The sequence below is a fragment of the Molothrus aeneus genome, chromosome 14 (genome assembly GCF_037042795.1).
Source record: "Molothrus aeneus isolate 106 chromosome 14, BPBGC_Maene_1.0, whole genome shotgun sequence".
NCBI lineage: Eukaryota > Metazoa > Chordata > Aves > Passeriformes > Icteridae > Molothrus > Molothrus aeneus.
The window spans coordinates 6,669,085-6,692,890 of record NC_089659.1 but is presented as its reverse complement, the minus strand read 5'-3'; the positions used below and the strand labels follow the sequence as shown (position 1 = coordinate 6,692,890).

At 39.2% G+C, this 23,806-nt stretch overlaps 1 protein-coding gene across 1 annotated transcript in view; it reads right to left on the bottom strand.

The window, feature by feature from the left end:
- The window catches only part of AFF2 (ALF transcription elongation factor 2), a 304,091-nt gene extending 296,625 nt beyond the window's left edge, over nucleotides 1-7,466 (bottom strand). The window contains exon 1 of the mRNA XM_066559790.1: nucleotides 7,459-7,466. Within this exon, the coding sequence (XP_066415887.1) occupies nucleotides 7,459-7,466 (8 nt within the window). The remainder of the gene's footprint in view (nucleotides 1-7,458) is intronic.
- Between the last annotated feature and the right edge of the window lie 16,340 nt (nucleotides 7,467-23,806).

Genomic DNA, 23,806 nt, shown 5'->3' with positions numbered 1-23,806 from the left:
GGTACAAGTTCACTTGCTCAGCATTTATTATTGTCTTCTCAATAGCAAATGAGGATAGAGAGCATTCTGATGACTTAGTCAAAAAGTTACTTAATTTCACTATCACTTCTTTGCCTATAGTATATTTCAGTATTTATTTTAAAAATCACTCTGCAGTGTTTACATAACTAATTCTAACAGCTTCTGTAGAGTATTTCTAATTTTTTTGTGTGTAAACAGCCTTTTAAGCCATGCTCAAGGCTTATTTCAGACTTTAACAATCCTTCAGAGCTATTGCAGCTAATCATATAAACACACATTAAGCCAAATTTAACTCTTCTACTGAGTAGTGAAGTGGTGGCTTAACACTTGCACCTTCCAGCTTTCAAGGTTAAATATCTCAGTGCTTTATTTCAGACCATCTGAAGGGATCACAACAGTCTAGGCATTTACTAAAATTAAGTTCTCCATCAGAAGTGGGCACAGCAGAAAACATACACAATGTTAAATAGAAGTTATTATTTCTACAGCTACATACTTTGGAGAGCTAAGGATACAAAAATAAAATTCAGGCCCTAACTAGAAGCTTATTCAGTGCACACAGCACAAAGCCTGTATTCAAACCAGAGGATTTCTTCATTTTTTAGAGCCAAATTACAATTTTTTGCAGCACAGGGTTAACAGCAAAAGTGCTGACACAACACTAAGTGTATAGTGGCGCCTGCAAGCAGCGCTATAATTAATCTAAGTGTACTGTCATTACACTAAACACTGCTTCTGCAGCATCATTCCAAATCATGAGGCTCTTTCTCTGTTTCTCAGATAACATGCAGTTTATTTCCAATCATGTACGTTTCCAGTCGTGGCATGATTTGCTAAAGTAACATTAGGTCTTGAAGCAATATCTTAATCAAATCAGAATCTTCTGTAAAACAAATCTTTGGCTCTTGGAGAATTAGTAACATCTAATGCCTTAGGATAGAGATGTGAAACTGTGAGCTGAAAAATGCACTGCTGGAGACCATACTCAGCCTCCTTGCTTCCAGCCATTTGCAAGTACATCTATCTAGCCTCCTACCTACACACCTCCACTTTATATGGTCATAAACCACCAATGCAATATCTAAATTGTACCCTGAAAACTCCAGGTTTGAAATGGGTTGTATGAAAATTCACCTCATGTGGTTTATTCATTTCTGCAAGAATACAAAGCTCTGATTCCTTTTGGATGGAACTCATTTAAACAAAGCCCAACAGCAAACACCCATAAATTAAAGCATTATTGGTATTTATGAAAAGACACATGTAAACTGAGTGAATTTTGTGTAAAAGGCTTTAAAAAAGGAAAGAAGTGGAATCTGGCATATAAAACACTAATTGCATTCACAAACTTATTAAGTACTTTATGAATTAATACTTTGAAATACACATTACAGGGAAAGAAATAAAAATGCATCCTGTCTGGAAACCTGTTTATTCACGTGCATTTCAGATTTCTCTCCTAATGCCTCCCACATCCACTGAAGTTATAATGTCTTAACAAAATAAGCAAATATGGGAACAGAAGGAATTTAAGTATTTCATAATATCTGTCTGAAGCTAGTAATTTATAATGGATATAAATTTATCCAGAATATACTCACTTCACTTCAACAAAAGCTATATTTGAAGCAATTGTTTGCTTCAGTGAGCAAGCTACTATGATTATGTTTACCAAATTAAAAAAATATATACCAGAATTATTTATTCTTTACTTTTCATATGCAGGTCACTGAATAAAGACCAAGAAGAATCCTACAGCAGGATTACTATAGTTGTGACTTTACTATGGAATTGGTAGGATAAATTCATGTACATTGCTTTGGAGAACTCAGACTCTTCAGTGTAGAGCTGGGTAAATTTAGATACAGAAACTAAAAAACACACAGGAAAAGTCAATGACCAGATGAGAAGCCATGGAACTGGGCCAGCAGTGGCCACTGAGTTGTTTTGCACCTTCACCCTTTGCAGAGTTGCAACAGTGAGAATTAGATAAAACATCTTCAGAAGCACCTGTGTTTAAAAGACACAAACACCACCAAGCAATCATTCATGCTAAAGGTTGATGTGCTGCAAAGTCAAGTCATTTTTTTCCACCAATAAATGTATTTCATCCAGTAAACAAAGAGGACTGCAGCACACATACATACTCAGAGAAGCCACAAAATATGCCTGATAACTATTCTACATTTCAAGAGTGAATAATGACTACAGGCATATGGTCTTAGACCATAGTGTGTCAAAACCTAGAGCAAAGTAATATTAACAAAATAATCATACTTATTATTTTATATCTAAAGATGGCAGTCCAGAAACATTTTAATTTAGCAGCAATTTTGCTCCACTCCTTGTGTTGGCAGTGGCATTCATGCAACTGCACAGGCAGATAGACCAGGAAATTAATCTGGCTGCAAAGCAATTTCCCTCCCTCCCATTCCCACCCCCACAAAAGAGAATAAGCAGGACCATTCAGCTGATCTGATTCACAACATGACATCCTAAAGCCAGCAGCAGCACAAGGCAGACAGAACAAATGTATGGATGGGGTAACACTGGAAGGCAGGACAGCATTTGTCATGTAGGTGTCATATGCAAAGTCAATGAACAAACACACCTACAATTGACAGTGTCCAGGCTGTGATATTTTAAAGACAATTACATGAATACCCAAGGTTCATTATTCCCTTTCTCTTTTAAGCTTTCCAGCTCTCACCTTTGGAAATCCAAACTACCTCTGGCTCAGACAACCACACATGAAACATATCATTGTAACAGCTACCAACATGAACATGTCCTCTGTGCCAGGCAATAGCAGCACAACCAGGCTATTGCTATTGAACTGGAACGGCCAAACTTTGTTACAGCCTGTAGACACACCTGTAGTTAGGGAAGATTAAATTTAACATCCATAGCACAGGCACAGAGTCCACCAATTTGCTTGGTAGGGTGATTCTCTGAAGTACAGAGACCACCAGAAAGCTGCTGAGAAAGAACACCCTAGGCCAGCATCCTAAAACATTCAGAAAGAAGAGACCAAGGGTGTACTGTCCCCTCTTGACTGAAGGAAGACATCACCAGCAAGAAACAAGGTGGTTAAATTGTGTGTCAGGTGATATTCCACCACTAGCCACACCTGGTTAACCCTCCACATCACCAGGTCACACATGTGCCTGAGAGCACAGGTGAGCCCAGCAGGTTTTGGGAGCCAGAGACGGCTCCTCAGCTCATGCCTCCACATCCGCTTAATCCACTTCCCGTTTTTAACATTCTTTCCTTGGCAGCATGAAAGATCTGCTAAAACCAAAAGCAGCCAATGACAATGGGAATGCTTGGGACACAAAGCACCCCACCATGGTGGGGATGCCGCGGTCACCCGGGTTCTGCTGCCCCTCAAAGTCAATGTGCTCACTCCCACAGCACAGCAGCTCACATCTGTCTGCCAAGATGAAAACTAGGAATCCTGGTTATTTTGTTTGTCCCATTTTTACCATCTAGAAAACACAAATACCTCTGACCAAAGACCCAACCACCCTCCCCAGGTGAATCCCAGGCCACAAAACTACAGGATCAGACTTACTTCTGGTGCTGCGACTGCTGCATTTTTGGTTGTGTTGTAGCTCATCTTCAGGCAGGTGCATAGAGACTGGTTCCTCCAGGATACCCTCTTGCTGGCGAGAGCAGCAGCCTCTGTCCTCTCAGGGTGCTGAGAGTCCCAAAGTCATGCTTTCTCTGCCACCAGGTTATTACAGTAAAGGCACAAAGTGCTATTATGGCAGCCACGCTCTCTGAGGGTTTTGCTGCCTTCAAGGAGACAAGATGGGCTCAGATACCTCACATCAGAAGAGGGCTGTAGGCACCAGATCATTAGTGGGCAGATACAGCCCTGAGTCAGAGCCGTGTGCCAGCCCTAAAAGGCAGGAGCTCAGGCATCATCGTGTATCCTGCATTTGCTAGTGGCTAAATCCAGTGATTAGTCAGCACAGAGAGCTGCTGAATCACTCTTCAAAGGCACCTATCTCCCTGCTGACATCAGCGAGGCAGCCTCTGAACAGCCTGGGCTGCTCTGCTGCTGACAGGACCCTGGGCTCAGCTTGCACAAGGCCTGAACAAGCTCAGAAATCCAATCCCTGACCTGCCACAGCACACCTGCTAATACAGTAATAATATTCACATGCATAGCAAAAAGATGCATGTAATCTTGTATTAGTTGTACATATAATTTTTTCTGATAATGTAATTTGAGATGTAATGCAGTATTTATATTTGGTCTTAAAAATTATTAATATATTTCAAAGTCTTTTGAAGTTCTTTTTAATTCAGATTTTATCTCTCATTATTAATTGTTTGGGCATTAATTATTTTAGATTAAATGAATGTAGACATTGATATTCATAGAAGACAAATGACATACTAAGCAGATGAGACAATTAGCATGAATTACTTCAGTCAGCTTGAAGTCCCCAAAATCTCTTTTTTGATTAAATAAAAAAAATTCACAAGATTAATATCATAATTTATTACAGTGATCCTTTAACATTTTACTGACCATGGCAGATTTCACCTGGTTAAATCTGGATTCTGTCAACCCTCATAGTAACAAAACCCAGTCTTAGAGATAAGGTGCTCTCCACAGGGGCCAAACAAAAGATAATCAATATTTTCTAGCTAAAGGACAATCTTTGAGTCAAGATCTGTGCAAGGAAAATCTTTAGCCAATTCTTAGAGGAAACCAACTACTTAGAAATACATAATAAGCAATTAAACTTATTGCTTCAGAATTTAACAGGAGTTCTAAAGAGTGGCAATTATTTTCCCATGCTAGTAGATGAAAATAAGTGTAAACAGCACTTAAAAATGATGCACGAGACAGAAAATATTTGTGACATAAATCGGAAAAACAAATACAGTAAAATTCCTGCTCCTCAGTGATAAAACTGAACAAAAGGCATATTGGTGTACAGGGGCTTTGTTCATGACAGAATTTTGGTATTGTTCTAACATCCACATTGACAGAAAATGGCTGTTAAGCCCTGTGTAAAGAATATATTTAAATTTTTTCTTCCTTTCTGTTTCTTTTTTATATCTGAAATCAATTAAACAATAATTAAGAATTGATTTTGGAATGCTTAATCCTGTACATTTGTGCAGGGTTGTTTATTTTTTTTTTTTTAAAGTAGGGTTTTGTTCCTTCTGGGGAGACTTAAATATCATTGAACAAAATCCTCAGGACTTTTCTTACCAAACAGTGGGATTTATAACAGAGAGGCAAATCCTCCTCTCGTTTTTTTAGAGGAGTGCTCCTGTCAAAGTCAACGACACTGCAGCATCCTTGAAAAGCAACAGAGCTCACACTGTATCACCCACTGGAGTCAACAGGAGTGCCAGGAGGATGATAAACAGAGCTATGTTTCAGAAGCACTTTAACACCTAAACAGAGACAAATTAGAAACACTTAGGGGAGGTGTGTACAGGAGAGGTTAATACAATTCCACAGAATGTCGCAGTTGGGTTCACATCTCCAATCTGTCCACTCATGGTGTGGCAAAAAGTCAATATATGTATTTCAAGAACCATCAGTAACTTCCCCACTAAATCCTGATTGTACTATGACCATGGGAGGCTTCCAAAAGATGCAAGTTACATCAAACGGATACATCTAATATGTCTGTGCTTGAAGACTGTGAGAAGGGCCCCATCTGACCACGAGAGGGAGAATTGAATCATACACATTATTTATTCACAGACATTTCCATCTCAGACCAAGTTCACATGGAGGGCAGTTCATAATTTCAGTATATTTGGGGACTCTGGGCACAGCACTGAGATCCCTGCTTGGATGTGCTCAAGGGAAGAGGAAAGAAAACCAAACCCCAGAACCTCCCTTTGATCAAGGGATGTTGAAGCACAGCTAGGAATGCTGGGGTCAACAGGGAAACACCATTTGAAGACATATAGGGTATGAGCTTTCCTAGGGATCTTTGGAAAGATTCAGGAAAGCTGCCACAGATTTTTTTCAGATGCAGCCATGCTTTGTGGTTTCCACCTCAAAACAGGATACTGGTGTTTCTCTCCTGGGACTAGCTATTTCTGAAGTGCCACTGATGCTCCAAAGTCTGTATGGGTGGCTGGCTAATTTTGATATAGGCTTCTAGACACTGGGTTTAGCTCCTAACACTTCTGCTTGTTTGGATTTTGCCAGTCCTGTTCCTCATATGGAAGACAGTAACAGTTATGACCTCAGTCCCCCAAAAACTGCAGAGATCCTGATGACAGTATTTTCAACAAAGAATGTGGACACTGAAACCTGATCTTTTCCTCAAGTCTGCAGACTTAGAGTTTGCTGATAACCCCTTTTCAGGCCCACTGCAAAGTTCATCTATTTTCTGGCTGCTGGAGAAGTCACAAATTGAGGAATGTATTAGGCTGTCGTGAGAGGTTTACATGTACTACATTTATTGCTGCTGATAGCAATAACTAAGAACAGTCCCCACTGTACAGAACTTTGCAGATCTGCAATAAGTTCTTGTGTTCTGGTCAAGTTTCAGTGCTTGGAGAAGTGCAGAGTAATGGATGTAAATAAATAAATTGCAACATGTGGATTGTTTCACCCAGCTTCCAAACACACTCCTATTCCTCATTTTTCAGGATCAACCATTCCTCACACTCACTCCTGAGGATTTGCTTTATTTACAGAAGAACTCATAACCATATGAAAAATTCTGTCTCAAAGCTGTCCAGGGTTATTTGTGACTGGAATAATCACAGACCAGTTATGAGAAATTTGAGGCAGTATTAAGTATAGAGCATGTTTTGTTTGTTGGCCAGGATGTCTGGACCTTTCACTGTACTTGAATATATTATGTAAATCTCCAGCCAGCAAAAGGAGATGGGAAGAAAGCTCTGTTCAAGCAAAGCATGTCACAGCAGATGTGACTGGGTCCCAAACCTTACATGTCAGCAGATAGATCAGGAAACTCCATCCCAAGCCAACAGAAGTTTTTTAACCTACTGATGTTTAATGAACTTATCTTAAAAACTTATCTTAAAAACAAAAACACATGATGCACATTCTCCTGCTTTGGAGGCATGTGGCTAATTTTTCTCCATTGTTTTTTGTTTTTTTTTTTTTTCCTTAGAACACAGCTAAAATCTAATTCTACTCACAAAAGCCAGCCTGTATCTGACACATAGCAGCAATATGGGAACACCTGAGCCACATTTCCTATGCCACTGCAGCTGCAACAAAATTAATGAGCTGACCTATCTCAGAAGGGAGTGAAAACAAAAACAAACTTTTCCTGCACAATAGCAAAAGCTTTGTTCAGAAATAGGTCTACTTACACTATTTCATGTTACAGAGTTATACACACTTAAGCATAGGAGGGAGCATTTTGAAGTCCAAGACTCCAAGACACAGAAAAGCAACTGCTGCTAAATTACTACGCCATGGCCATTTTCCAGTTGTGTGGAGAAAGCAGCTGCAATTCCATCATCCTGTGTGATGCCACAAAGCATCACCACCTTAAGAACACCCAGATGTACTGTACACAGATGATATGGTAACATACATGCCCTGTGGCATGCATATGTACACACAATGCATGTATCATATTATCATACAGCACACAAACAATCCCAGCAGCTACAAGGGTGTGTGTACACATTTCCAGAGCTATAGATGCGATCTCTAAAGCCCAAGAACCCTCCCCAGCACACGCTCAGGGCCTGTTCATGGACAGTGTATCCCAGATAAAGGTGCAGCATGTCCCCAGAGTGATGGGACAGGCAATGGCATGGGGCTGGCAAATGCCTGTCCATGTCCCTGGAGCAGGGCATGTAGGACAGGGCTGGATCCACCTCCCTGATCAAAGGGTTCCCCCACAGGCAGAAGGAGAGAGGTCCTGTCCCCAGGAACTGCCAGCACTGACACAGCAGAATCAGTTTATTATTTAGGTGGGTACTTTCTGGGAGCTCAAGAATCTGCAAAGGAGTTTTAATGAGTTTTGCAAGTCCTGCTGAAAGCAGAGGTTCTCAACAGACCAGTAAAACTGTCCAGTGATACTAGAAAATACCAATGCCAGCACTTCTGATAAGCAGGTTAGCCTGCAATGCTTCAGCTGCTATCCTTGGTGTCACTAACTGCTTCATCCTGAGTGTAATGGACTCCAGGGGAAAACAAAAAAGGGGATTTTGTTTTGTTTTGACAAATCCACTGCAAGGCACCACACTAAGGTGCCAAAGGCTACTTTGTATTTACAATGCTGATGATAGGCACAACTCAGAAGTTTCCTGACCTCAAGTACAAACACAACATGAAAGGTGATATATCAAACTGACACTATCACAGCTAGGAAAAAAAAAAGAAAAGAAAAGAAAAACACCTCAGATTTATACCAGGCTTGCCTGCCTAGCATAAATACTAACATCAAGCTTGCAGGCTTTGTTATATCACTGCTTAAAAGTGTGTGCTACAGCACAAGGGCAAAACAGTACAAAACCAAATGGAAAGTGTTTCCAAACACAAACTTAGAGGAGGAAGAGGAAGAAATTTGCAGAACCTGGAAAGGAACTTCAAGTTCACAGATGTAACAGCACATTCAGGCCTCCAGTACCTTCCTTTTGTCTTCATGCCTCATCTTACCTCCAACCTGCAGGCTGCAGGCTGTGGCATCCCTGTTTATTGCTCCCACACTTTTTTTTCCACCATACCCTTGTGCATGTGTGAGTCCTAGCCCTGCAACAAAGGCTTTCAAGCCCTTAAAACACGCAGAAAGTCTCTGTACCTCAGGCTTCTTCACACTGAGGCATTAATAGAAACACTACTAAAAAGCCCAAAACAAAACAGGCTTCCCCCACTAAAAAAAAAAAAAAGTTCTTGTTGGTTATCTGGAACCAAATGGAGTGATCCCATACTCAGACTGGCACTCACTCCCTCTGTACATCTGGGGCAGTTTAATTTCTAAGAAAGAGCACTCCTGGATTTTGAGCTGTCTTTCAATCAGGTCCAACAGCACAGACAAGAAGCTGCCCACTGTGCTCCAGGACATTCCAATACAACTGAGGCAAAAGGGAACTTTTTTTAATAATAAAAAAGTGGGGACAGATAAAATAGCGCTACACAGCATCTAAATGAAAGTAATAATGAACAGAAGAATTTGCAGTTGTAATTGTATTTAATGTCTAAATGACCCATTTGGAGAGAGACATTAAAATAAGTCACTCACTTTATAAAAGATAAAATAAAAGCATTGATCATAAGTGTGAACATAGTAAAAGCAGACATGTATAAAATAAAAATTTTTAGTGTTTCATACTGACTAGACTAATTGTGGATATTTTGAAAATAATAATGTTAATAACACGAAGATCACATTGCATTTCCTCCAAAGAACATACATTTGAATGACAATATTTATAATATGAGCTCTGTATTGTAATTTAATTTAACCATGAAACCAATTTCTGCCTTCAACATTTTATGTTTTACAGTATGAAACAGAACATTATTTGCTGTAATGTAGTTTATTTAACCTTAACCTGATGTGGTGCAACAGTGAATACAGATACACTCAAAATGTTAATAATATGACACACTGAGCTGATTAAAATTTCAATTGTGTTTCCTCCATCTCCTTTGGAAAGTTAATGAATTAATGAATCTTTAAAGGACAGTCAGGGAGGCCTTAAAAAGAAGATGCCTTTTTGAGTAAGGAGAGAAAGTGGCAGATTACAACTTAATGGCTTCAGAATAATGGTAATTTCCCTATTTTCTTCACTTGCCTTAGCTCAGCTAATGGCTTCATTAGTGTCCACACTCTCAAACGAATAATAGAGGACCATGTCACATCCATCTTAGTCACATCACAATAAAACCGTTAAATACAATTCAGCTACCTGCCTTCTGCCAGTCTGGGCTGCAGGACAGAATTAGCAGCACAATCAATACGGAATCCTGTTATTAGATTTTTTTCCCTTTAAAAAAGAAGTATATCATCAGGTATAATCATGCAGTGCTATTTAACTGCAGTGCACATTTTATGCTGATTAGCTAACTAGAATTACTCAAAATGGACATAAAAGGAAGGGGGAAAAAATCTGCTTACTTTACACCTATACATCAAAAAACCCACCAAAATTCTGGCTCTTTAATTGATAAAACTGATGGGTTACCTCAAAGTCACCACAGATGTATCACATTTTTCATGACATCTCCTCTACCAAATCATTTCACAAACCAAGTTAATTAAGCAGCTAAAAACCTTCCTGGCTTTAGCTACCTCTATCTTGGGAGAAGAGATTCCATTCAACCAATTAAAATTTTTTTGGAAAAAATTCAGTGTAACTGAATGTAGCTCCATCAAAAGATATCAAGCCTGATGCAACAAGTTCACAAACTGATCTTAGCACTTAGTAAAATCAAATGGGAATTATGATTTTTTTAAAATATGCTTAATATTTTTCATCTTCCAAGTAGCTGAATTTAAATTATTTTGTAATCGTTAGTTTTAAACTGGATTTAAGCAGCACTGTGCTTTTTTTACTCGTTATGTGGTTTGGCTACTCTGTGCAACATGAAATCTCTGCTCAAGTGTATTTTTCTCATTATATACATATTTTGCACAACAAATAATATGCAGGCTTTTTAACAACAGTGGTTGAAACATGCACACTTGGCAAAATCTAATGCACAAGTACTATTATTCTCTCCTTTTTATCTTTGGAGCCCAAAGGAGCAAACTCCAACTTCTACCTTGCTGAACTGCAGCTGGCAGCAACATATAAGTAGCAGGCAGAGGAAAATGGCCTGTTTAATATATCAGGAAAATCTCAAATGCTTCAGGCAAGATTCTGTTCTCAGATCCACACCACAGATCCTGACTCCAGTGCTCTGCCCCTTCTTGACCCGAGTATCTAACGCTACCAAAAACTGCTAGGGACATGTAGAGGCAGAGCTTTATTGGATCATACCAATCTAAGGCAGGATTTTGCACAAAAGGATTCCTGGACTGATTCCCCAATTCTCTACATAACCCTGCCATAACCACATCCAACTGACGTCCAGGAAAAAACTGCTTTGTAAATCTCAGCACACATGACGTGCCGGGTATCCGCACTTGTCAGCCGAATAAATTTTTCTGCCAACATAAATCTGATCCCACTGAGAAACCTTTTTAAAAATACATTATTGACTGAAAATATTTATATGCACCACTTTTCCTGTTAGCAAAGGTAATATATTAACTGCTTTGCCATTACCACAAGTAACCGTAGGCCTAAGAGAAAGTATTTCTGTATGCACACTATATATCCATTTTGAATTAAAACATGATGCCAATATTATACTAAATCACAACAGAAGCCTCAGTCCTAAACAGATCTTGAGTGACACCTGCATTCTAATTTTTTTTTATGAGCAATTTGTCAGTGATGAGACTTTAATGAAAGGTACTGCTTTCAAAATATGTAGCTATGGGTAAAAATTAAATATCCTCTATTTATCATTTCAGTACTTAGTCATTATTGTACAAAGAATTAAGTGAATTCCAACAGACAGGTAGCAGGGGCACAGATGATCACCTACTTCTAGTCTACCTTAGGATACTAAAACCTTATGCATAAAAACCAACTCATAAAATACCCACAATCCCAAACCTGTCAGGGTCAGCCACCACTGTGATTCTCAGATTAGTTCATAGCTCACCAGGGAAGGATTTACTCCCACTGTCCAGGTGTGCCACCTTGGCCTAGGCAAATTCCCATCAGAAGAAAGGAGGAAAACTCCAAAAATACACTTGCCAGTCGAACCTCAGAATTTACTTCACTACATCATGGCAGGCTGCAACTTTCCCTAAAACATGCTAGGGTCCTCATTAGTTCTATGACTGGGCACAGAGAACCGGGCAAAACCAATGGGTATCAACTCCAGATGCTGTTCTAGCATCTGCATTAGAGCATTACCAAGGCCAGACACTCCAGATACCACATTTATTATGTAACAGTAAGTGGACACAGAATTGCCTATGCTTTAAATAAAATAAAAAAATTGAACACATAATTGATGCGGAATATTCAAAATACACAAAAGTAATTTTAACATTTACTTCTATAGGCATCCTTAGGAGTTCTGAGTGAACTTTTTCTTGCTCACTGCCCCTTTAAGATTTCTGCATCACCCCCTCTTTCATTTAATTGCCTGTAGAAAGAATATTTACTGCAGTTAAAAGATGCAGGAGGGAGATTACAATTTGTAGGTAAGTTAGGCAAGGAAGATGCATTTACAACTTTCCTGCTTAAACTACTGCAGAAACCGGTTTTACACAGAGTAGAGGTCCCCTCAGAGTAAGCTTGGTTAGCATGCAAGTACACTATCTGCCTAAACTCTGCTTTTCTGATTAAAGTTTTGTATTTAATTAAAATTGTCTTTAATTAAAATGCAAATATTCTAGGACTTTAACAATAAATTGTTTACACTAGACTGAGAAACAGCCCTCAAAGGCTTTGGGAAAAAATAGTTTCAATTGCAAGCTGTATATTCAAACTTCACTGCTCAGTGAAAATGGGTAAAGATCCTTTTTTCTCCTATTGGCTTAATCTTTTTTAAACAAATGGAATGATATCCCAATTTGTATCTAGAATTCACATAGAAAACAATTCCCAAAGTTATTGGCTGTTGAGTAAGTAATTAGGCCAGTTCAAAACATCTATTGTGTTTGAAACGATTCCTTTAGCCAATTTTGCTAGGAAATGATACTGACACCACAAAAGAATTGCCAGTTAAATGAACGACAGCACAGCCCCTTCCCTGAGTGATAAACACGGAGTGTGCACGCAAGGATCCATCTGCATTATCCCTGCACCAGAAACATCCTGCTCAGGGTTCAAAAATAGCCATTCTGTTTACAAAAGAGCAGGGTTTAGATACAGCAGATATATAGCCTGCTCATTTCTTTCTTTAAACAAACACAGTAAGACTCTGCACCCCAGGTTTTGATTTAGCACAAGGCAGACTATGTGCTCTGCAGCATCAACAATCCTTTTCTGTACAGAGTGCTGGGGCTCACAGGTGAATTATCCTTATGACCATTTCATAACCATCCTCCAACTGGGAACAAAATCGAGCCTTTGTATTTCATCTGACTTAATATCTTGAGAACTTCAATTTTTGTCCAGAGAAACTTAAAACTGAGCTCCTAGCACTCTAATGCAGTAACAAAAACTACAGTTATGCACGGCTTGGAAAGAAATTTACCAAATCCCAAACCTTCCACAATTTAAAAAAAAAAAAAGTAAACAGAGCTTGGAAGGTTTTATGGTTCATTAGCAAAATACTGCATTATGCTCACCACCATGTCCCTGCTCAAACACTGAAGAGCAGTGATATAAGTTAAATGAAGTAGTAACATTTAAAGTTTGAAAAATCCACTTCCAGAAGCCAGTGGAACAAATCATACATGGGAACTTTCTAACTGGAAGTACAAGCTAGAATAATGGTATGAATATGACCTCTGTAGAAGTAACATAAAGTATCCTCATTCTTGCAGAGAAATTCTTACAAAGACCCACTTGCTATAAATTTGAATTTCCTAAATTCATTGCAGATCTGAGAAACCAAAATGAAATAAATTACCACAGTTTGACACCATCTCCTTCATCACAGTAATTCCAGATTTCAGTATAAAAGCCATTACTTAACTTGCACGCCATAATTTACACACTCTTTTAAACAATAATTTTTGATCCAAGAAAAGATTAATTTTCCTTTTATAATTATCTCATGTCAAAGTCTTTAACCTTTTCATCTGAAAAGCCAGAGCTGGATTCCTTCTGGAAACATATGCCCTGAGTTCAGCTCCTCTCTTTGTGCCATGACAGGAAGAGGCTGGACATGAGCAGAGAGCAGCCAGGTCTGCACACCAGGGCACCAACAACACCAACACCCAATAACAGCTGCCTTCCAAACCCTCTACAGCAAAACCATCTATTGCAGTGAATAAAACCTGTGTCAGCCCAACGTGAAGTTGTAAGTACAGCATGAGAACCACCTAAACCACAGCGGTGGCAACTGCTGATTTGCATAATTTATACAAATTAATGTAGATTCAACGATTAGCATTTCAAGAGGGTTTCCTGGTGCCCAGGGAAGGCTGGTGTGAGCCTGGGCAGCCTCACCTGACATGGTGCCTGTGCCACAGGGTCTATCCACACACAGGTACCCAAACCACATCCTTGCCACATCATGCGGCCGAGGTAGTTCGGGTACTTCATTCTGGTGCTTCTCCAATGTTTTGATAAAGATAGAAAATTGCTCTATCTTCCTAAAATTCAGACAACTTCACCAGATCCATACTCACTTGTCTTTTCAAAATAGCACTTCACAGTCACAGGCAGGAAGCCTGGGCTGGCTCCAGCAACTGTGGGCTCACTTCAGGGTAGGCAGCAGAATAGCCCCCAAAAACACAGGTTTTATGAAAAAGAGCTGCTCCCCCTCCACCCACATTTGGCTCCCCACTGGACTCCTTTACCAGCAAGGCATCCTCGTTATCATTCTTCATCACACACACCTGGCTGTACCCACATTTCACATTTCCATCACTTTGGGAATACACCCTTCTGCAGCAAGGGCAAGAGGCCACTGTATAAAACTACATGGTCTGTGTGGACTGGCTTCCACCTGAAATCATCCACTAAAATGAAATAAATTATTTTAAGTGATACAGCAATTATGTTCCCGATCCCTAAAAACACACCATTCTGTTACAGGGCCAGCCATTAGCTCTTACTTCAGGCACCTCTGCTGCCTCAGGAACAGACTGCTCATTTTTAGCCTGTTTCCAATTTACCCGCTGGCAGAGGTGCGCAAGAAGTCTCTAGCAATGGAGTTGCAAACCCACGTCAGTACAAATTTCCTTTTTGAGAAGTTTCAATCTTGTTTTATCAGAGACCAGTGCCTGTGCTGAGGAAAGCCTATAATGATTTCTCTTTTTCAGGCTTATTCTAGAATTGCATCTATTTTGGGGTTTTGTTTAGATCTGTCGCAGCTTTCGTCCTGTTGATCATGTTGTTTTTCTAACCCGCCCTGAACATCTGTTGGCTCTTTCTGAGGCTGCATAATCCTGGTTTTTTTCTTTCTCTTATGTATTCCACTGCTATCAGCTGGCTGTTATTCTTGGTTTTTATTTTTCAGTGTACATTTTATTTCTTTTGGTTTAGAAAAAAATATTATTTTAAAAGCATTGATTTTCTTTCTGGCCTCATGTTATCCTGCACAACAAATTCATATCCGCCACAGCTTTTGTTTTGTTTAGCTGGTTTGTTCTTTTTTTGTTTCTGCTTGTTTTTCTTTAAAAAAAAAAAAAATGCATCAATATAAAAAATCAGGTTGCAGCAGACCTAAAGGTGGAGTGAGAAGACGATGAAGGATCTTGTTTTCATAATGATAAAATCAGTACTTATAAAAGACACGGGGCTGGCAGCCCTGCAGAAAACAGAGCGAACACCGTTTAACCACAAACCAGACACACACACTCTCAGCAGGACCACTGCAAGCACTGAAAGGGGAAACAACAGTCAAGCCTTGGCCTCCTTGCTGGGGCTGCCAGCGAGGGCAATCATTAGTGCCAAGCGTGGGGGTGGGTTTTTCTTGACGCTGACATTGGAAACTGTTTGGAGACTACAATTATTTAGCATAGCCTAACAAACAATTATCAGATGGCAACAGCTTCTGGTCACTACCAGGCTGGACTGCATTCAAGCCTAAGAGAGACATGGATCTCCTCAGCCAGCAAGTCTCCCTACCCAGTGATTAAAAAACAAGTAAGATTTTGAGGTTGACAAGAGTCCCTTTTAGCAGCATTTGGATTATAAAATTGCTCTGACTCACTGCAGCGTATTGCTCCCTCTTAATTAACAGAGCTGAACTTTGTACATGTCTAGACTTCCTCCTGCAGAATTGCAGATTTTGGACTCCATGAATACCATTTGAAGTCATATTATTTACAGAGCCTTTATTCATTTCAGTCATTTGTTTCAAACATATTTTCCACAGAAAGAAAAAATGCACCAACTGCTGGGCCATTTAATCCAAACTTAACAGTTAAGATGTTTTATTCAGCATTTTAAAAAGGATTGTCTTAGGGAATTTTATGTGCTGCATTTCTAATGTTAACTTTACAGATTGTAAAGTGCCTTGGGATGCACTAGCATGAAAGGCATTAAGGTATTGCAGGATTTAAGCAAATGTGCATTGCACTAAAAAGAACCTTTTATGAAAGCACATACAGATAAAAACCACAGTAAAGCTAGTGTTTATTAAGAGATGCTCAGATTTATTTCTTAAACCAAAACTATTTTCCTCCTCCACTGGCAAAAATGATCTCTTTCTAAATTAAAAAATTTTCTGCCAGTACTGACATAAAATTGCTGAAATTTTATACTTTATGGAAGAACGTATTTTCCCATTTAAATGTTCAGTCTTAAAAAAACTCAACTGGATTCACATAAAAAAAGGCTTTTTGTTTTTCCTATAAAGTAGGATTTCTGGTTTGTGGGTGGTCGGTTTTCTCCTACGACTTATTATGAACAAATTAATTAGCTATATTAATTAGCTTGGCTATTGTTACAGGATTTTATGGGTACAAAGAAGGATGAACCTCACATTTTGATCCATGCTTCCTATTACTATCAAAAAGTTGCATTTCAAATACAAGAAAAAGCTTGTACAGCTAAATCCCTTGACACGCCTGGAAATCACAGAGTAGGCTTGTACACCAATCACTTATGAGAGAGGATTTAATGTCAGTGGGTGAAGTTCAACACGGCGAGGAGGAGCAGCATTAACACAGCCAGAGCAGCCTTATCAAGGAGAGGTGGGGTACTGTATCAGGCTTTATCTCCACCCTTTAAGTGGGAGGGTGGATTTGATCTTCACCACCTCCCTCCCTGTTTTCCACCTTTGTAACACCCAAGTGCTCCAGCTCTGTGGTCTCAATCCAGAGACTATTACAGCCTTTAAAAAAGTATCACTCGATTTTAAAAGGATACAGATAAAGCCCAAAGAAAGTGTCATGGATTTCAACACGTAGGACTAAACACAAGATCAAAGTTTAAGTGCAGAATATATATAATATTATTCAAAAAAAAAAAAAAAAAGTAACACTGCTGGAATTCCTATCACTCTAACATCAGAAGAGAAGCAACAAACAACTTTATAATGCCAGATCCACCTTTTCATTAAAATTACATTAAAAATAAAACATGGTGAAGAAAGTTAAAAAGCAGCATATGACTTCTACCAAGGAGGGAAGGATTAGTTGTCCTTTGCATTCTAAGTTTGAAAGTTAATATGACAGTCACAATACCTATTCAGAGCCTCAGATCTTTTTTGAATGATAGGAACATTTTCTCAAAGGCTTTCAGCTACAAAATAGCCCTCAAACAGATTTGTTTCTCTAGAGCACCTGTAATTCAAAAACATTACCGATAAATAAAGCTGAAAGCATTAATTTTATTTATAAGTGAAAAATTTCAGATGACTGCACTGAAATCCAATAAATATTCTGTTTCAAGAAAAATAGTGGATCTAGGTACTCTAACTACAGTGGGTCATAAAACTGAATTAAAGGAACAAGATACTCTTTTAGCTAATGATGCTGTTTAGCTACCTCTCATGCCTTTCATACTATGGCATTTTCAGTTACATATTTGCCACATTTTGTTTTCACACAACTGCTTTTTCCACTCAAGTACAAAGCAAGATCAACCCATTTAACTTCATCTATACTTCGACTGTAGGCATTGAATACCCATGTCAGCCTGTTCCTCACAGATGCATCTCCTTGTGAAGAAAATCCAGACAATGTATGTCAGTGAGGTATCCTTTGCCAAGCCACAAAGACCACATCTCAGTAGCTCTGTGATGTGGAATAACTCTGAGAAAAGGAAATACTAGTGTCTATATATTTTACACCTGGATTTATCCATAGTTTTCCAGTGCTTTGTCCATGCATTATTGAAAAGACAGTTTTACTGAGCAACAAGCTACATAGCAGGTTGAAACAATCAATTGTTCTTCCTGTGATGGACTTCAGACTGGGAGAGCTGCACCTTCCAACTCTTGGCTGCTCCCATAAACTACACTTTAAGCCCTGTCGAGGCTTAAGACAGAGATCTGGGTCTTCCCAGATATACAGTTATCCATGTTTCTATTTCCTATCTAACAAAGCTGTCAACCAAAAGAGGCTGATGGAGACACTTCCCCTGTCACCGGGCTGCCAATCGAGGCATGACTGCAGTTACTTTTACTCTGATGTGGTGTAACGTACAGTTGTTACTACAAATACAGCCCCTTTCTTAAACCCAGCTTTTTATAAACTGTGCACCTGTGCAAGTTCAGAAGAGCAAATCTGGGGACTCCATGACAAACAGCCCTGATTCCCAGACTCGATTTGAGTATCACGCTCAAATATCACTGACTGAAACTGCAGCCATACACAGCACCTTTCACCACAGCCCTTCTCTTTGTCTATGTGTTTATTTTACACTAATCACTAAAACATCACAGCACAAAGTGTTATGTTATCTCTGTATCCATCTCAATATCTATAATTACTTTCTCTTTTGTAAAAACTAGGACAGGGAGTTGTAGCCCTCAAAGATTACAGATACCCATCTTCCTAAGCCTGACTAAGCCTAAACACACAACAATTATAAGATGGTAAACAGCAGTAATTGTACACTAAATGTCTTTTTAAAGAGCCAAATGTGCACTTAAAGTTTAACTCCCACTCACTGCTGCTCTAGAACAAACAGTAAATTAGTGAACACAAAACTAAAAAAATAAAAAAAAAAAAATAAAAAAGCCCTGCAGCATGTTCCTCAGGCAGGAAGTAATTCTATTTCCCCCCTCTTTTTTTCAACCTTTGTAGACATAATGCAGGATAGTTTCAATAAAGCACTGCCTGCAGTAAAAGCATGTGATGATCTTGCAATCCAAACTAAAGTGTGATAATTACCCTGCATTAATGGAGAAGGGGACACACAGAGAAATAAACGACCCTCAGCCTGCAAAGAAGTGCAGCTGTATTCTAATTTATCAACAGTCAATTTATTACCTTGTGTACTTTCAGACTGTGGGTTTTTATTTGCACCTGTATGTCTCAGTAAAGTGCAGCTAGTTTCATGACCATTACGAGCAGTTAAGGCTTCCTCTTTTCAGTGGAACAGGTGGTGTGCACAGGGCAGAAAATCACTCAGCTACTTTATCCCACGTGCATCAAAACCAGCTCTGAGGTATCACTCCAGCCCCTTTCTCAGTGACATTACAGACACCTAAGACACTGCACAAGTCTCTTGATGCATTTGCCTTGATACATTGCCGCCTGGATTGGTGGGGGATTGCTTTGGGAGTGTTTTGGGAAGGAGAATATTACCTAGCAAGAATGAATACAGAAGTCAGTCCCTAGGAGCACGACTGAGATGACAGTGTCCAAGTACAGGAATAAGGGATTTCCCAACTTCCTTCTGGAAGTGGCCAGACCTGAGCACAGAGGAAAAACCTTGTTCTGCCAGGGCCACTTGATAGGCAGAGGACACCAATTTCCACAGCTGTTTGCCTTAGCCATGAGTAGGGAGAAGGGGGAAAAAGAATTAAAATATCTTACAAAGTAATAAAATGTAGCTGTGAAATGATAAAAGCTGATTGTTCTTGCAGCGTGTTACTGTGTGACAGCTCTCCTGACAATTAAAATGAAGAGGTTCTGTGCACTAATGTCTATGGTATACATAAAATATACTATAAATATTCCAGCATGCCCAAGAATGTATGTGACATTTGTTGCTAAGAGGTATCATGTTTGCTTCTTCCATGTCCATTTCCATGTCTCCACTTATAGTACTGAGCACTTAACCAGGAAATTCCCTCCTCCCAAATAATGTTTTATTAGGGAGGAGGGAATAAAAGAAGAACATTTTAATACTGATACAGTTTTGCTTGGACATATGAAAGGTATTTGAAAGGTCTTTATGTATCTTCACAACTACACGGGCCTAGAGGGTCTCTAAAGCCAAGTGTACACTCCAGTGTCCATTCTGCAAACACTCAGAGTGAGGCAGAGAGAGGTCATCAGCCCAAGGGGTTTCACCCAAAGCAGGGCACCCTCTAACTCCACATCTACCCCTACATCCATTACACTGGTTGGTGCTGTTATTTATTTCCCAACATTTACTACTGTAATAATGTCAGGAGACAAACAGGCCACACTACTCTGTGCCAGACAAATGGCTACAGAGGGATTCCACTGCAGCACAAAATCTGTAAGAACTCACTGTCCTCACATAAAGTGTCACAGGACAGGGGAGAAAGGCAGAAGATATTCTGTTTTAGGAGTAAAACTTCAGTATTTGAAGCCTCCCCAAAAGGGTTAGATTATTTATTTTGTTTTGAAGCATACCATCACTTTGAATACAGCAGTTAAGCAAATCAGCACCTGTCAAGTCTACTGAACTACTCTCTATTTAACCAAAATTTACATTTAGTTCAGTCAATTAATATAGGCCTTATCAGGTTTATGATAATTAGCACACTTACTAAGAGAAGTAACAGCAGTAGAAATGGTGTCAAAGAAGAGCTCTGTTGTAGTTGGGTCTCACCAGAGACTCCTATCTGATCTCACCTAGTGATCTACTTGCTCTTGTATTGCCAAGGAGACCCACTTTTCCTGCTCTTAAACCAGACAAATTACTGTGACAAGAAGCAGGCTTAGGGTAGCTTCCATTCACAGATCACTTTAAGTACTTTACAGGTCATGTGCTATTAAACTACTTACTTTATCAATTTCTTTTGCCTTATCCAAGGCTAAACTGTTTTAGTTGGAGGAGAAGGACTTATTTTGTGTTTTATTTTGCTTTCTTATTTTTCATTATTCTTCCCTTCCTGTTTTATTTTTACCATGAATAGTTGAGAGCTGTTGGACCAAAAATAATTATAATCAACAAAGAAAATAAAAATAAAACTTTGCTTTCCTTTGCTTCACATATATTGCTGAAGTGTACTTTAACACAGGCAGACTTCTTTAAGCAAGTATCACTTGGGGCAATCAATAAGGCCGCTTTTTGGAAGCCTATTTTAAAGGTAGTCCTTCAGTGGCATTAATGGACAGGTACAATTTAGACTCTTCACACAGAAGATGCCCTCTTGCCTGCCATTCCAGAACTTTAAGAATTTTAACCAGAATTGTCAAATTCCACATCATTGTTTATACACATACACTTTTTGTGACTCTCTTGAACTGCAGGGTCATAAGGGTATAATTTACAGTACAAAGCAGTGTTTTAAGAAAATAGTTACTCAAAGCGTAATTGCTGGGGTTTTTCTCCCCCAACTAGAACTGATAATTTTCCTTTTCTCTTAAACTCATAACCATGAAGCCACATCATTAGTCCAAATTATTCTGAGAATAAAGCTAAAAGTTAATATACTTTGACAAAATTAGCCACTGCTTTAACAATAAAGGGAGTATTGTGCTATCCTTCACTTATCACTATTCTTAAATATTTGATATTAGATAAGACCTGGAGAAAAATTAAATCCATAAATTGCACTGTGGCATATTCTACAGGCAGGCAAGAGACTTTAAAGAAGGTGAGACAGTGCTACAAATCAAAAGTCAAATCAGAAACTGAACCTTCATTTTACATTGCCGGGCTTTTTAACTTTCAAGATAGACTGCAAACATTATTTTAACATTCTCTGTTTTTGTAAGAGTACCTACAGAAGCAGAGACAATTTAATACAAGCTGAGTTGAACTTTAGTGAAGGTGTTTCCAGGCTATGTTTTTAAGAACATACTTGAAAGACTGGCAGAACAATCCAGTGCTCTGGTATTTTCACAAATTCAAAACAATGAGATACTTGAGACTCTATTCACACACAAAAAAATAGAAAAAAAGAAAAAATGGAGAGGAAAAATGGAGACTTAAATGTCTCTAAGTGGAAGAAACATTTCTCATTTCAACTTTAGCACTTTGCTACTGACATACAATGAAAAAAGTGCTTGTATATAACCCAGCCATGTCAGCAGCAAAATGAATCTCTGGGCTGTGCAATGATCTAAGAAAATCTGAATGGGCATATGGGAACGGCTCATTTTGCAAGACCTCCGAAAGCAACCTACTGATAAAACACCGGAGGGTGCCTGACTGCCTGAATACTCACATGCTTATTTGTTGTTATTCTTATTCATTACTGAGTCATTATTATTATTTAAGTGCCGACAATGCACTTGTGAACCAGAACAGATGCAAAATATCCTGTGCTAATGAGAAAATCAAAGCCTTTCTCATATTAGCAATTTCATATTATAGGATCTCTTTATTTTTGCCAATAAAGCACAAAAGTAATTAATACAGCAATATTTTCTTATTGTTCATGAGTAAAGCAAGTAAAACTGCTCAGATTCCGCTTTGGCTCTCACCCCTACCAGCACAAAATACAATAAATACTATTGAAGAATTCCTACTAAGACAACTGCCAAATAAAATACAACAAAAATCTCTCATAAAAAGCTGTTCTCTGTTTATTCAGAGATAGAGTCAGTATTCCTCACTGAAAATGAACAGTGTGGCACTGCTCTTATATATTTAAATACTTAAGCTGTGACTTATTGCTGTAGCCATCTCACAGGGTGAGTTTTTAACTGGAGGCTGGAAGGTGACATTAGTCCTCAGTGTATTACCAAACTGTGGGTCCACTCCTGAATAACAATTAGAACAATACATAATGAGCACACATTTTCACCCCCAAAATTATGCTACTATATACACAAGGAATCTGACAAATACTTCCATTTAAATATAGTGCACACAGAAGATGTCAGGTTTGGATATTCTCTGATAGCAGCAACGGATGTGAGCTGCTGCCATGCCCAGCTCCGGGATGACACCTCCAGCAGTCCAGGTTTGATGTGAAGGAGGGTGGCTGGGGAAGGCTCTCTGCAAAGTCAATCTCTCCCCAGTGCTGCTTGTGTCTGCTTCTTGTGACCACACAGTTTTTAAGCAAGGTCACAGAGACTAGAGCTGTTTCATTGTGTGTAGGTAACCCTGCAGCAGAGGATACTCCAATTTAGCTGAGGAAGTTTCCATTTGGGTACAGCGTCCTGTATCTTGCCCTCAGCAAACCAACCTGTGCACACTCCCCAGATCTGGCCCCAGAAACTCTCCACCTCAGCAAACAGTACTGCCCTTTTGAGGACCATTCTGCATCATGGGAATGCATATGACCAAATCACTTTTGTGAAAAGTAAAGGGTCTTTCCCATCAATTTCAGTAAGGAACACGATTTAAGTACAAAATGACTCAGCCATGACTGCAGGGCTCAGCAGTGAGCACAGCACTGCTGCAGAGACACTGGCCAATGCAGAGCAGAGCTAAGCCCTGCTGTAACTTCTCCTAAAATAAAGCATAAAGAACAATATGTGAGTCTTAAAGTCTTGTTCGAGAAGTTTGCCGGAGTCAGAGACAGGCCCAGTCCTATGCTGGGAGTCAAATAGTTCTGTGTGAACTCTTTGGCAGCCCAAGCCCAGCACAGGCCCCCTTCCCGCCCCAGTGCTCCCACTGTGTCTGCAACCAAAGCCTGCAGGAGGATCCCTGACCTAGAGAGGAGCCTGACCACACGTTTTATATCCAAACACTCCTACCAAATCAAAATATATGGGCAAAGCAGCCAAGATTTAAATGACAGAGCCAGTTAAACTAAAACATGTATCAACAATGAAAATGTAAATGAAGTTTTGTC